Source organism: Salmo salar, chromosome 26, assembly GCF_965601325.2.
Source record: "Salmo salar chromosome 26, fSalSal1, whole genome shotgun sequence".
Classification (NCBI taxonomy): domain Eukaryota; kingdom Metazoa; phylum Chordata; class Actinopteri; order Salmoniformes; family Salmonidae; genus Salmo; species Salmo salar.
The window spans coordinates 26,175,689-26,191,883 of NC_138316.1; the positions used below are offsets into that span (position 1 = coordinate 26,175,689).

Here is a 16,195-nt window from a genome sequence, read left to right on the forward strand (position 1 = left end):
AAATATCTTCAAGCGATGAGTCAATCAAGGAGAGAAAAAACATCCACCTCCCTCTGATTGGTGCCATGTTGCCAGTTGGCTGTGAGGAGCAGGCAGGAACTGGGAGCAGAGCTTCATTAATATTTCAACACCTGACACTTTTAACCAACACATTCAACTAGGTCAATGTATATGTAAAAAAATCTACCAATATCTATTTTGATTTCTTTAATTTAGTATTAGGGGTAAATGTGTGTCTACGCAGGTGGCAATGCAGTGAGCTCAGACTGAAGTGTGTCAAGTCAAGGGACATGACCAATAGTTTAACAACTCAGTGGGATCAACTTGTCTTGCCATGCCACCAGACAATAAAACCATTTGTATTGTTTTTGTATTTAAAGTTCAGTCCCATCTCACAGAGTTGTGTCGTTAAAAAAGGAAATTCAAACTACAATTTTTTATGGTTGTACACCTTAACACCCCACCATCATAACTGTTCCTGTTAGCTAGTTAAGCTTCCTCAGTGTCTCTGTCTTTGTTCTTTCTCCACTAAGTGGGTGAGTCTGAGGCCCATAGAGTAACGTTAACACTCCCATCTCCCGTTTCCACTCAGTCACTGTCTGTCGGTGTGTCTGTGGGACGACCCTGTAGCGTTCTCTACCTCCCTGACTCTAAGGTGAGCCAAGCTCCAGAATCTGCTGCTACATGATATGAATGCAGCGTGTGAACAATGCCCTGAAAGGAACCGTTTTCAACAGGCAGCAAACACCTACCCCTCCATTGTTCTTAGCAGGTAGAGCTTACCGCTTTTCTCTGCCCCTCTTTTGTTGGCTTTCGTTTTTGTCTCGACTGCATTATGGGCCTGTCTATTCAGCCTGTGTTTAAACAATCCTCTCAGGTGAGCTGTGTGTTTTTATAACAGGGAGGGGCATTTGTGGCTGACGCTGTCAATCACTCCTCACCTCTGCTCCACCCCTTTCAGTCTGTGTACTCAGTCTGAGGAGAGAGAGAGAGACAGAGAGATAGACAGAGAGAGAGAGAGAGACAGAGAGAGAGACAGAGAGAGACATAGAGAGACAGAGAGGTGGACAGAGAGTGTAGACTAACAGTGAAATGCTTATTTACGGGTCCTTTTCCAAAAATGCAGAGTTAAAGATAAAGAATAAAAATGTCAGTGTTAGTATGTGTGGGTAGAGTCCATTGTGTGTGCATAGAGTCAGTGCAATGTAAGAGTCAATGTAACAGCGAGGTACGACAGCAGAGGCTTCTGGTTCAAGATCACAGCATTGACAGTACACAGCCAAGAACAATAAATTATAAATAGGTGTGCTATCAGTTTGAAAATATGACTGGTATTTTGGGGTTATCGCGTTGCCCTAGGTAGCCGTACACACCACAAAGACTCCTTCTTTTGGGAAGTCAGTCAGCCTTCGTGTGCCTGTCCTCTCTCTCCATCCTCCCACCTGGGTCTGTCAGAGGACAGCTTACCAGAAGCACAGCTATGTTTAGGAGATGTAGCTGCATCTCTAATGAGTTAGCATGAAACCCTTGGCACTACCTCTCCTGCAATCTTAGAAAAAAAGGTGCTATCTTGAACCTTTCCACAGAGGGTTCTACATGGAACCCAAAAGGGTTCTACCTGGAACCAGAAAAGGTTATTCTATGGGGACAGCCGAGAACACTTTTGGAACTATTTTTTCCAAGAGTGGGTGAATGACTGTGCTTTGAGAGGGGCTGAGGAGCAGCTCTTCATGCTGTCTCAGTCATACCAAAGAGACACTCCAATGTGAAACTCTGAGGTCAATGTGGTAGTGAATATGATCAGTCTTCTGTAGCCATGCTTGGCTCCATCCCTAGACCAAAGGCAGATAAAGACAGTTCCAGTGACACTGTCCCTATCAGGATGGTGTGTGTGCTTAGTGCTGGGACACACTCTAACAAGTGAGCCAGTAGAGTGATCATCACAGTGGCACAGTAAAAACAGAGGGCTGTAATTCAGCCTGGGAGGGAGGTAGGGAGGGAAGGAGGTAGGGAGGGAGGGAGGGAAGGAAGGGGGGGGGGGGGGGGGCGGGGGGGGGGGGCAGGCCTGGTGCAGCACAGCACGGAGTAGCCTTCCCTTCCCCTGATACAAGCCGACAGTCTGCACAGGCCCGGACGGCCCAGATAAAAGCTTTCACTTTGGTCAGTTTCAGAATATTAATATTTCAGCCAAGCGCCTCACCTGACATAAATACTGTGTGCTCTTTAATAGCTGTGCTCGGCTGTTTGGAAGTTTATCACAGTGAAAGCTTACATGAAGATTCTGGAAAAGTAACATAAATGGGATTAAGGAGAGGTTAAAATCATCTAGTGTGGCTGTTGGAGGGGGATATTAAATATTGATTTATCCCAGTGTAACGACCCAGCCGGAGAGTGGGACTAAGTGCTGCTTACAGATGGATCAATTCATCTTTTAATACAAAGTGTGTCCATGGAGCACAATGCATCCCTTCCTCCTCTCTCACCCCTATTACTGGGATCCCTCCATATGGCCCTTCTTACTCTCTCATTCCATCTCTTCTCTTTCTCTCTCATCTCTTTCTTCTGCCCTCCCCTCTCTCTCTCTCTCTCTCATCTCTCTCTCTCATTCCTCCTCATCTCTCTCTCCTTACTACTGCCCTTTGAGGTGGAAGACGTCCTTTAATTCTACAGTTCACTAGTCATCTACCTTCTTGTTGAGGTAATGTCAAATATTCATGCTTTACTGTTTTCTATTTATACTTTTTTACTATATCCCATCAGTACAATAAAAGCTTTTCCAAGACTCAAAAGGTTCCTTTTTGAAATATTTATCTAAAGGTATTATTGTCTGTAGAGGGCAATTACTTTGTTCCATTATTTATTTGCTCAGTGGATGCTTTTATCTAAAACAACCGAGAATGAGTACAGTCAAATACAACAGGATCCATTTGCAACTCCTGGAATTGTCTCCTGCTATTAGCATAGCTAGATAGAACTGGTAAAACTGTTAGGATTGTCTCTTGCTATTAGCATAGCTAGCTAGAACTGGTAAAACTGTTAGGATTGTCTCCTGCTATTAGCATAGCTAGATAGAACTGGTAAAACTGTTAGGATTGTCTCCTGCTATTAGCATAGCTAGCTAGAACTGGTAAAACTGTTAGGATTGTCTCCTGCTATTAGCATAGCTAGATAGAACTGGTAAAACTGTTAGGATTGTCTCCTGCTATTAGCATAGCTAGCTAGAACTGGTAAAACTGTTAGGATTGTCTCCTGCTATTAGCATACTGTAGCTAGCTAGAACTGGTAAAACTGTTAGGATTGTCTCCTGCTATTAGCATAGCTAGCTAGAACTGGTAAAACTGTTAGGATTGTCTCCTGCTATTAGCATAGCTAGATAGAACTGGTAAAACTGTTAGGATTGGGTGTTTTCATCTGCAGGTTGAAAATGTCTAGGTTGTCCTATACTGTATGAACTGAGATACAGGAGAAAACAGGCTACAGAGTCACTGATTCAGGTGTCACAGATTGGTGATATTCCTATAACTCTTGTCTTGGTTAATATTCCCATAGCTCTTGTCTTGCTTGAGATTCTTATAGCTCTTATCTTGGTTAATATTCCCATAGCTCTTGTCTTGGTTGATATTCCCATAGCTCTTGTCTTGGTTGATATTCCCATAGCTCTTGTCTGGGTTGATATTCCCATAGCTCTTGTCTTGGTCTTGGTAGTACCCACTGTTTACTGGAGGTTGTGTGTAGAGATACAATATATTCCTCTGCTGACATCTCCCAAACTGGAATCAAAGGGTGAAAGGCCAGTGTATTAACCTATTGAACTGCCCCTGTCCCCCTGACACCCCCTCCTCCCTACATTATTGATGAGTACAATATTCTCTTTCCCATGTCGTACAGCTCAAAGCATAACATATTCAAATGGAGCTTTGCTGGTGTTCCACAAAGTCCTGACTCCTAACCTTTTGCAAGTAGTAGAAATGCTCTTCTCGCTCTAATCTGTGTGTGTGCGTGTGTGCGTGTGTTTGTGGGTGCCGAGGTCCTATTCAGGCAAAGCCCTCAGAAAGACTTTGAATATAATCTTGTCTGGTCTGCAGCCCTGGAAGCAATTTTCTGCTGCTTTTCGACTGCTGTCTTGGAAATTGCCAACCAAGGCTTTTTGGCTGCAATGTAAATCCCTGGCATACATGGGTTTGGCCATCCAAATTAGATTATGTTCTGCTCCCAGTCGCTGGCCATAGCCAGCAAGTGCCATTGTTGAGTATTGCTTACATTAATGCTTTGTCCAATTGTTCACATCTGTCAAAGGAATAAAAATAGTCTATGACTCTGAAAGAGGTTGTGGATGTGTGTGGGCGTCCGTCCCAGGCCAGGACTGAAACAATGCCACCCGCTCTTTCTCTCTTTCTGTCTTTCTGTCTCTCTGGCTGTCTCGCCTCTCTCCAGAAAGACATCAAGGCCGCATCCTGGTTGGGCTGTTGGCTGAGGTAGTTCCCTTATTTTCCGTAGTTGCGGTGTAAAATGGGGAATTGCCAATGCACTGCAGCCTCTCAAAAATGTTACTGGCCCCAGAGCTCTAGACCTGCAGAGAGAGCCACGCTCACTGCCGGCCGGGCCGGGCCTCTGTACAACAAAGACTGGGGAGAGAGAGAACACGCCATAATGGGCCTGTTATGCTCTGCTGCAGCATTGTTACAGTGGGCACATAATGGCTCCTGTGTCTGCCAGGTCACTCAGTTCATTGTTCATATTGTTGTGGTTATGGTAGTGTTGTGTTATTGTAAGCGGAGGGTTTGATAAGGCAGAGATGTGAGCCCAACTTAACGGTCCCTGGAGGAGCCAGTGAACAGTTCAGGGTCATTGAGAGCTGGAAACCCGTAAAAATACACCAGCAAATGATCTCAACCCGGTGTGGAATAAAAAACCACAGAAGAGCTCTGTCAGAAAGGCCTTTACTGCACAGAGCAGAGATGGCAATGCATAAAATGCACCATTTGCAAATTAAGTTGAAAGGTCAAGTTTTGTGGGGCTGACTTGGTTCTCCTTCCAGAGAAAAAGAGAAGAACATCTCAGCCTGGTGTATGATAGCATATTGTGTCATTAAAAACAAACCAAAAACTCTATCTGGCATCCAGCCCGGATTAGGGGTAGCAGTTAGCAGTTCAGCTCCATAATTGAACTAAGATGTTACTCTGTGCAGCTCTCTTAATGAGGTGGTAGCCTGGTGCTGTCAGTAGAGGCCGGAGGACTCAGAGGACTGGATGTCTAGGGCAGTGGTCCATCTATGGCCTGAGTGATCCTGTGCCTGCCTTGGGGGATGAGGCCTGTGGACCTCCTGTAGTGCAGGGCTGAGGCCCAGGGAGCAGGGGAAAGAGAGCAAGAGACTGCATGAAAGAAACCCTCGGCTTACCACACCACTGGATGGGCTTAAGACGTAAATGGTTCAGAACTACCAACTACTAGAGAGCTGCAACATTATAAATAACATTGCAATTGGTTACAACTGAAATACAAAACAGATTAGGATGAGAAAACGGGATGTAACACCACTTCATGTTTAAAGGGAACTTTGTCTCCATTTTAGTCAGGGCAGGGCGCAGATTGCAGAGGTTTAGGCCCTCAAGGTCTCCACTCTGGGTCACATGTGACCTTTGTGATGAGTGACAGCTGATACACAAAGCCTGCTATTGTGGTCAGATCAGAGAGCTGTGTGCTTCACCTCCCCATAGACCAGGTGTTTGAGCTACAGCACATACTGCTAGGCCCACTTTCACAGACATGACAATAACAGTTATTCAACAGAATATTATGGCCTTTGTCAGTTGTCTTTTTTTTATCAAGGTATTAGCCCTATGCACCTGGGAAACCGAAAAAAAGAAATGACCAAACTCCAAGGTTTACGCACCTGTCCTGCTTGATTATCGTCAAGTGAAGCTTTTCAGTATTTTACAGAAGCAGTCCATTTAACAGAAGAATAGTGGAGGACTTCTCTACTTTTTTTCACTTAAATCCAGACAATGTTTTCAGCTGTCCTTAATACCGGACCTTAAACGGCTCTAACAATCCTTATTATCTTACAGTTGTATGGAGCAGCCTGGACAATCCAAGGCCATATGGTGGTGGCCAGGCTATTTAAAAAGGAGAGGGGCAGGAGTGGAGCGGCAGTGTGATGCGTAAATACAGGGTAGACACAGGCACAATGCACAGGGCCTCCTGCCTCTCTCTGCCTCTTCTTCTGCTTTCTTTACCACTGCCTCTAGCTGCCTCTGCCAGGGCTGCCCAGGCCCAGGATACGCCCTGTGGCTGTGGGCAGAGAAGCGGGCCTCCTGCACATGTTCTGTGGCCAGGCAGATTAAAGCCCTCTTCACAGTGCTGACATGGGCCTTCTCGGGTTCCACACTTCTCCAATGCTAAGCTAAGAAGTTCCACTGACTCTGCCATCCCTCGCCCTGCTCTGTTCTCTATGGCTATGGAATGACTTCACTGGGCAGCCATTTGCTATCGAACAAAATATGTTTGTAACCAAATTTGAGACAAAAAGAGCACTGGGCAGGGCGGAGGAGATTATTGTGGGTGGTTTTTTTTCCACTTGAGCTTGGAGCGCGTCGCTATAATTTGAGATGTGGGATGAAGGCTGCATGCTGAACTCATTTGAGGGAAGGACCGCTCGCTCGCCAGAGGCCGTGTTCAGAATGGGAGGAGAACAACTTGTACCATTATATATTTTCTATTCTCTCTCTCTCATTCTACCCCTCTCTCATGTTCTCTCTTCTTCATTCCCTGCCTCTCCTTCACTTGTTCATTTATTCCATCAAGTTTTTTTATCTTTCCCCCTTCCACTCCCTGCATCTCTCTCTCTCTCTCTCTTTCTCTCTCTCTCTCTTTTTCTCTCTCTCTCTCTCTCTCTCTCTCTCCCTCTTTTTATCTCTCTCTCTCTCCTATCACAGTTGTCCTATTTTTTTCTCCATTTGTTGAAGGGAAGTGCTCTTGCCATCCTCACTACTGTACATTAGAAATGTCCTTTATAGTGGGCATGCAGCAGGCGGTGGTGTGCATACTGTACCGTCTCTCTGGACGGACGGAGGGCCATCGTCCCTGGATACCACCGCATGTCCTTCTGTGCCAGAGTGATCAGTAAAAATTTCATGACATCATAAAATAATAAAAATGCCATTAATTTATCACAGCACTTGATGCAGGGGTAGTAAAATAGCATTAGTTCACTGAATATTTTCAAGCCTTGAAACAAAAAGCCTAATGTTGTGCATATAATTTATGCCCATAATTTTAACTGTAATTGTAATGCATGGATATAAATGATAAAGGTTATAAGCAATAAGTATATAAAACATACTATATAAAATGTAATGGAAATTCATTGTAGCATATTGCACAGATTTAGTCTAATGTTCATTAGCATTGCCAACACAGGGAAAGAGAAAGTCATATTTGTACAATGTTTAATAACCTTGCAGTTGACATACAGTACTGTCCAGCTACAGTAGAGTACAGTAGAGTACAGCAGAGTACATAAGAATACAGTAACTCACATTAGACAACACATCCTAAATCAACCTGTTATAGGCCAATGTAACAATGATTGTTCATGTATCATCAGACTGTACAGAGTTCTATTATATTTAATGATGTGGAGGTAATAAGGGCATAATTCAATAAGCCAACTTGTTCAACACTGGTCCCAGCTGACTGGGGCACTAGCTGCTGTTCCCTCTATGTGATCACAGGGACTTTGTGGTGGAGAAAGGAGAAGTTTAGCGCTGAGCTAGATGTTAATGAAAGTCTTTGATGGATGGCTCCTGTTACTCATCCCCTCAGCCCAACATGATGCTTAATGATCATGAGTTTATAAAAGGCCTTGATTGATCAGGAGGGGCCAGTGGAGTGCAGGGGGGGGGGGGATAGTAGACGGCTAATTTATTACACAGTTCCCCCAGAATGCTGAGTCCTCCCAGGCCCTCCCAGCAGAGAGGAGAGGACTGTCCATGTAGCATCCCATCCCAGGCCGCCATTGCCCGTCTGACTAATCGCACATCCGTCAATTTGTCATCGGGCCGCTAGCCTCTTTCATTAAGTGCAATAATGTGGCTGGGTGATGAATACAGCAGTGTGTGTCGCTTCACACGGAGCGTGGCGCTGGGAAGGCATGGCGCTCTATCTTATCTTTACAAAGCGCCTTCTGCCCAGCGGGGACCAGCGCATATGTCATAATTAGAAAACACTTAAGTTAGCAAAGCCAAGGCAGATAGGCAGCCTCTAATCACAGGCCATAAGCAGGTGGTGGTTAATTGTAGATCAGAATCACTCAGATGTTGATACATAATGATGGCTCCTTGAAGCGTGATGGTAAATTGCAGCACTCTCACTGTCTTTCACACACAGAGACACACACACAGAGACACACACACAGAGACACACACAGAGAGAGACATACTCTCTCTTTTTGAGGAATAGTTCTTGAATAAATAAAATGCCTCAGGATGATGGAGAAGACTTGAAGTGGAATTCAAATGTCTCAATTTGTCTTCTTGTCATCCTTTTCAGGTCTTATTGGCCAATCAAAGGGAAACTGAAAGAGGAGAAACATTTCAGTGAATTGACAATGGATTTTTTTGGGACAAATAATTGTTTTTGGACAATGGATTTTTTCTCTCTCAGAAATGAATGAACAACTGTCTGTTTTTTTCTGGAAGTAATGCTTTTGATCAGGATGTTCTATGAAACTAAATCAAACAGCATTGTATTGCAGGTGATGTTCTGTATTAACCTCCAGTGACTGAAGTGTAATGGTACATTATATTTTCTCTGATAGGAGAGAGGTATACAAGCTCCCATGTGGGTGGAAAAACAAGAACACAAACAAAAGAGTAAAAGCCCAGAGAACAGTGAAAGATTCATGTGTGTGTTGGTGTCGGTGTCTGTGTGTGTGGCAGGGGAGCTGTTAGCATTGTATAGGGAGCCCACCTGAGTGTCTGTTCAAACTGCGTGTGATAGGCAACCTCAGAAAAGACACAGGAAGAGGAGGGGTACACATAGTGCACCTTTGGCAGAGGTAGAATGCTCACCCTGGGAGTAAAACAAACGCTCTCGGCTGAACCCTGGCAACATGCCTGCTTTTAGTGTCTTCCAGGCGAATCCGAGGGGGAAAGATTATTTGTGTCATGCCGAGTCAAAGTGTCCATCTCCTACTTGAGTCTTTAGAGAGGAAGACAGCCCTGTGCTAATGCCCTGCGCATTCACTGCCGAACTAGGTCATTTAACAATGGAGCGAGCAGCAGTCGGCACTCTCCCCCTGCATAATACATTAAGTGTAATGTGCAGCAACTATTCAGAGGGCCCCGAAAGCTGTTATTTTATTCTGTAAATGCACACGGACATGACGTTTAACATTGTCACAGGCGAGCTGAATGAACGGGTTTCATTGTGCGTCAAGTACAACATGATGCCAAGTTTAATCTGAGCATAAAGCGACATGACAAAAGGGAGAACACGGTGTGTTCTATAAAGCATGAGCCCTGAATACGTGATGGCTGCTGAGCTCTGGGCGCTAGCTCCAGACAGACAGGGGGATGTACAGCAAAGATTACAGAGGGAAAACCTGAGCGCTGCAAAGAGAGGGCCCCAGTCCCTATTGTGTGCTGGGGATCACAAAGTATTCCTCTGTAACTCTATTTACAGCACCCCTGGCTCCTACTGTCTCTACCTCCTTTCCTCCCTCCTGTCATACATTATAGCATCTGCTGAATGCAGGCAGGGATGATAAAGGCAAGCTCAATCCACTTCCATCATGTCAAAGGAGTGGCTCTACAATAGAGCTAGCAGTTATTTCAAAGAACTAACGTGTTTCAGAAATGACTCATTCAGTTATTCTACTGATCAGCTATTCTCTTGATATGGAAAGAGATGTACTGTATATGCAGCCGTTTGTTCAGGTTCCTCATTGTCTCTCTCTCTCTCTCTTTCCTCTGTTTCTGTGTACTGTAGGAGCGGGCACACTTTGAGAGCCTTGGTCACCACCTTAGCAAACTGGGAGAGGATGGCAAAATCGGCCACAGAGTCATCGACCTCACCAGGCCAGAGGATCTGGATGGTAAGTACACACTTCTCTCTTATAGTTTTCCCTTTTCCCATGCTGAAAAGCCATCCAGTCAGTTCTATGTAACAGTGAATTCTTCAGACTGCTGCCCCCCCCCCCCGGTGCACAGTGTGTTCCTATAATGGACCAGAGAGAGGTGAGGGCTGCCAGAGCAGTAGACCAGGGGGAGCTGGGTTGGGGGGATAGTGGGGTTTGAAGGCGCCCACCGCTCCCTGGTTTTCACAGGTAGGTGAGGGGAGGACAGGGTGCCTGAGGACAAAGCTGGCCCTTCTCCAGGCCTGGCCCCGGCTGCCGCTGCGCTTGTTTGAGGTCCTGGGCACAGAGGTGTAAATTCGTGTAGCACCCATGTGACAAAGCGTCATCTCCCTTTGTGGGCCTGGAGCGTAAACAGTGGCGAGGAATGCCTCGATGCGCCAATGTTTGTCTGACGTAAATATTTGTGTCAGTTTCCATGGCACTTCAGAGCCCCGAGCAGAGGGAAAATGAATCAGGCTCACCTTTAATAGCTGAAACATTCTCAAGATGGTGGGAGAGATATTTCTCAGGACAATACAAGAGCACTCGCCTCTTTAAGATCCCTTCTAAAAGCCCTTTTAAAACATTTCCCACCAATTTCCCCATTTCCCAACATTCCCAACAAAATAATTACAACACACAACGTTTCACAAATGGTATGGTCTACCTCACATAAACCTGCTTGTTGACAAAGTCAAAGAACTGAAACATAAATGAGTTGTCTTGTCTGATTTCACATCACACCCATAAATTCAGGATTAGAGGTGCAGTTAGTGGCCATAGAGGGATAGTTCCCACGTCGTCTCCGCAGCAGACTCTGTCCCACCCCTCTGGCCCTCAGGGCAGATGTTCTCTAGGTCCTCAGCCTCTCCCAGTTACCCCAGTGGGAACCTTTCTTCTGTGGCTACTGTGGAGTCAGGACAGGAGCAAGGCGCGCATCAGCCCCTGTCGTCAGGGATCAGTTGTGCCCTTTTATGTCCTGTGCAGGGCAGAGGGAAAGGCTAGTGCCAGATGCCTCTGGGAAGTGAGTTCCCAGCGGGCTGTGGATTAGGAGGAGGCAGGGAGGAGAGGAGAGGCAGGGCCCACGGAGGTCCTCTTCCCAGGGGGAGAGAGAGAGTGGTGGCTAGAAGCCAGAGACATGCACATAGCTCACCAACACAGTCACCATTTCATCTATCTCCACAAATATATCTGTCTGTTTCAACAGCACCACCAGATGAATGATGTGAACAGGGTTTTAACATGATGCCCACCACATTAAAGCCCCTTTTTACAACCGCAATCTGTTTACTTTGGAGAACAAGATCCGTGTTTACTTTTTAGGTTCTTGTTTGGAGGCATTATGTTGAGCAAATCTAAGAAAAGAGATGTTTACTATGAGAATGGATAGGATATAACAATTATAATAAGATTTTTTATTATTATTTACTTAAATTATTTGCCATTTCCAAATAATTCATAGCTGTCAACAGCATTTTCAACCGCTTACCCAGTTGAGTGATTCCTTGAGGGAGAGCCAGGTACCACATGTAAATATGATTCATTATTTTAAAGCAAGGACTTTTTATCCTGCAACACGGTATTCCACAGCAGCACAGAGTGTACTGCAGACACCTTTCTGCACCCCAACATGAGGAAAACTACATTTTACATTTTAGTCATTTAGCAGACGCTCTTATCCAAAGCGACTTACAGTAGTGTATGCATACATTTCATACATTTTTTCTCTGTACTGGTCCCCCATGGGAATCGAACCCACAACCCTGGCGTTGCAAACACCATGCTCTACCAACTGAGCCACACGAGACCACACGAGAAAACTACTGGTAGTGTCTGAATATACCTGAACAGGCTGTTGCTGCTACCTAGTGACTGTAGGTCTGTCAGGGCAGGGGTCAATCTCCTTGCAGAGGAGAAACAGTGTTATTCAGCAGACCACTGTACAGCAGGCCTCGCTGCAGTTCACAGAAAGCTTTAGGTTGCTTAAACTAATATTTGCAAAGCATGCAGCAACCAAATTAACAGCTGCCAAAGTTCTAACGAGGGCCATTGGAAAATAGTGGCGTGGTATGGGAATAGATAGAATTTCCTTCATTTTGGAAAGCCACGAGCCACATGCATCAGCTCACCGCAAAGTCATTAGGTCTTTTTAAGCTCAGATGAAAAACATGAACAAATACCACAAAAGGCCTCAACCCAGCCTCTTTGTTCATTCACATATGGCTTGGTAGAAGTAGTATGGCACGCGGGTTGTGTGTTTGTCTAAAGCGCCTCCGCCAGAGAGGGTCCTGGGAGAACAAAGGGGGCGTTGAGAGATGCAGGGAGGCAGGAAACAGAGTTCATCAGCTTGGCTAAGTAGAAATAGGCTAATAGACTTATTATGGGGTAGGAGGAACAGTAGTGTTGTACAGTAACAGACAGTGATGTTGTGTTTATTTGTCTTGGTAGCTCAGAGCTGTTGTTCAGTTTATTATCAGATGATTATTTTGAGAGGTTCATGTTGTTGTTTTCCTTCCTAACCAGAGGTTCATGTTGTTTTCCTTCCTAACCAGAGGTTCATGTTGTTGTTTTCCTTCCTAACCAGAGGTTCATGTTGTTTTCCTTCCTAACCAGAGGTTCATGTTGTTGTTTCCCTTCCTAACCAGAGGTTCATGTTGTTGTTTTCCTTCCTAACCAGAGGTTCATGTTGTTGTTTCCCTTCCTAACCAGAGGTTCATGTTGTTTTCCTTCCTAACCAGAGGTTCATGTTGTTTTCCTTCCTAACCAGAGGTTCATGTTGTGTTTTCCTTCCTAACCAGAGGTTCATGTTGTTTTCCTTCCTAACCAGAGGTTCATGTTGTTTTCCTTCCTAACCAGAGGTTCATGTTGTTGTTTTCCTTCCTAACCAGAGGTTCATGTTGTTGTTTTCCTTCCTAACCAGAGGTTCATGTTGTTGTTTCCCTTCCTAACCAGAGGTTCATGTTGTTGTTTCCCTTCCTAACCAGAGGTTCATGTTGTTGTTTTCCTTCCTAACCAGAGGTTCATGTTGTTGTTTTCCTTCCTAACCAGAGGTTCATGTTGTTTTCCTTCCTAACCAGAGGTTCATGTTGTTGTTTCCCTTCCTAACCAGAGGTTCATGTTGTTGTTTTCCTTCCTAACCAGAGGTTCATGTTGTTTTCCTTCCTAACCAGAGGTTCATGTTGTTTTCCTTCCTAACCAGAGGTTCATGTTGTTGTTTCCCTTCCTAACCAGAGGTTCATGTTGTTGTTTTCCTTCCTAACCAGAGGTTCATGTTGTTTTCCTTCCTAACCAGAGGTTCATGTTGTTGTTTTCCTTCCTAACCAGAGGTTCATGTTGTTGTTTTCCTTCCTAACCAGAGGTTCATGTTGTTGTTTCCCTTCCTAACCAGAGGTTCATGTTGTTGTTTTCCTTCCTAACCAGAGGTTCATGTTGTTTCCCTTCCTAACCAGAGGTTCATGTTGTTTTCCTTCCTAACCAGAGGTTCATGTTGTTGTTTTCCTTCCTAACCAGAGGTTCATGTTGTTGTTTCCCTTCCTAACCAGAGGTTCATGTTGTTTCCCTTCCTAACCAGAGGTTCATGTTGTTGTTTTCCTTCCTAACCAGAGGTTCATGTTGTTTTCCTTCCTAACCAGAGGTTCATGTTGTTGTTTTCCTTCCTAACCAGAGGTTCATGTTGTTGTTTTCCTTCCTAACCAGAGGTTCATGTTGTTGTTTTCCTTCCTAACCAGAGGTTCATGTTGTTGTTTTCCTTCCTAACCAGAGGTTCATGTTGTTGTTTTCCTTCCTAACCAGAGGTTCATGTTGTTGTTTTCCTTCCTAACCAGAGGTTCATGTTGTTTTCCTTCCTAACCAGAGGTTCATGTTGTTGTTTTCCTTCCTAACCAGAGGTTCATGTTGTTTTCCTTCCTAACCAGAGGTTCATGTTGTTTTCCTTCCTAACCAGAGGTTCATGTTGTTGTTTCCCTTCCTAACCAGAGGTTCATGTTGTTGTTTTCCTTCCTAACCAGAGGTTCATGTTGTTGTTTTCCTTCCTAACCAGAGGTTCATGTTGTTTCCCTTCCTAACCAGAGGTTCATGTTGTTTTCCTTCCTAACCAGAGGTTCATGTTGTTGTTTCCCTTCCTAACCAGAGGTTCATGTTGTTTCCCTTCCTAACCAGAGGTTCATGTTGTTGTTTCCCTTCCTAACCAGAGGTTCATGTTGTTTTCCTTCCTAACCAGAGGTTCATGTTGTTTTCCTTCCTAACCAGAGGTTCATGTTGTTGTTTTCCTTCCTAACCAGAGGTTCATGTTGTTTTCCTTCCTAACCAGAGGTTCATGTTGTTGTTTTCCTTCCTAACCAGAGGTTCATGTTGTTGTTTTCCTTCCTAACCAGAGGTTCATGTTGTTGTTTTCCTTCCTAACCAGAGGTTCATGTTGTTGTTTTCCTTCCTAACCAGAGGTTCATGTTGTTTTCCTTCCTAACCAGAGGTTCATGTTGTTTTCCTTCCTAACCAGAGGTTCATGTTGTTTTCCTTCCTAACCAGAGGTTCATGTTGTTGTTTTCCTTCCTAACCAGAGGTTCATGTTGTTGTTTTCCTTCCTAACCAGAGGTTCATGTTGTTGTTTTCCTTCCTAACCAGAGGTTCATGTTGTTTCCCTTCCTAACCAGAGGTTCATGTTGTTGTTTCCCTTCCTAACCAGAGGTTCATATTGTTTTCCTTCCTAACCAGAGGTTCATGTTGTTGTTTTCCTTCCTAACCAGAGGTTCATGTTGTTTTCCTTCCTAACCAGAGGTTCATGTTGTTGTTTTCCTTCCTAACCAGAGGTTCATGTTGTTTCCCTTCCTAACCAGAGGTTCATGTTGTTTTCCTTCCTAACCAGAGGTTCATGTTGTTGTTTCCCTTCCTAACCAGAGGTTCATGTTGTTGTTTCCCTTCCTAACCAGAGGTTCATGTTGTTTCCCTTCCTAACCAGAGGTTCATGTTGTTGTTTCCCTTCCTAACCAGAGGTTCATGTTGTTGTTTCCCTTCCTAACCAGAGGTTCATGTTGTTTTCCTTCCTAACCAGAGGTTCATGTTGTTTTCCTTCCTAACCAGAGGTTCATGTTGTTGTTTTCCTTCCTAACCAGAGGTTCATGTTGTTGTTTCCCTTCCTAACCAGAGGTTCATGTTGTTGTTTCCCTTCCTAACCAGAGGTTCATGTTGTTGTTTTCCTTCCTAACCAGAGGTTCATGTTGTTGTTTTCCTTCCTAACCAGAGGTTCATGTTGTTGTTTTCCTTCCTAACCAGAGGTTCATGTTGTTGTTTTCCTTCCTAACCAGAGGTTCATGTTGTTGTTTTCCTTCCTAACCAGAGGTTCATGTTGTTTTCCTTCCTAACCAGAGGTTCATGTTGTTTTCCTTCCTAACCAGAGGTTCATGTTGTTTTCCTTCCTAACCAGAGGTTCATGTTGTTTTCCTTCCTAACCAGAGGTTCATGTTGTTGTTTTCCTTCCTAACCAGAGGTTCATGTTGTTGTTTTCCTTCCTAACCAGAGGTTCATGTTGTTTCCCTTCCTAACCAGAGGTTCATGTTGTTGTTTTCCTTCCTAACCAGAGGTTCATGTTGTTGTTTTCCTTCCTAACCAGAGGTTCATGTTGTTTTCCTTCCTAACCAGAGGTTCATGAAGTTGTTTTCCTTCCTAACCAGAGGTTCATGTTGTTTTCCTTCCTAACCAGAGGTTCATGTTGTTTCCCTTCCTAACCAGAGGTTCATGTTGTTGTTTTCCTTCCTAACCAGAGGTTCATGTTGTTGTTTTCCTTCCTAACCAGAGGTTCATGTTGTTGTTTTCCTTCCTAACCAGAGGTTCATGTTGTTTTCCTTCCTAACCAGAGGTTCATGTTGTTGTTTCCCTTCCTAACCAGAGGTTCATGTTGTTTTCCTTCCTAACCAGAGGTTCATGTTGTTGTTTTCCTTCCTAACCAGAGGTTCATGTTGTTGTTTTCCTTCCTAACCAGAGGTTCATGTTGTTTTCCTTCCTAACCAGAGGTTCATGTTGTTTTCCTTCCTAACCAGAGGTTCATGTTGTTTTCCTTCCTAACCAGAGGTTCATGTTGTTTTC

At 44.4% G+C, this 16,195-nt stretch overlaps 1 protein-coding gene across 17 annotated transcripts in view; it reads left to right on the forward strand.

Annotated features, from left to right (window-relative positions):
• sox6 (SRY-box transcription factor 6) overlaps nucleotides 1-16,195 on the forward strand; it is a 199,772-nt gene that overhangs the window by 163,219 nt on the left and 20,358 nt on the right. For all 17 annotated transcript variants that reach the window (XM_045708398.2, XM_082969573.1, XM_082969572.1 and 14 more), the window contains one exon: nucleotides 9,991-10,096. In XM_045708398.2, coding sequence (XP_045564354.1) covers nucleotides 9,991-10,096 — 106 coding nt within the window. The remainder of the gene's footprint in view (nucleotides 1-9,990; nucleotides 10,097-16,195) is intronic.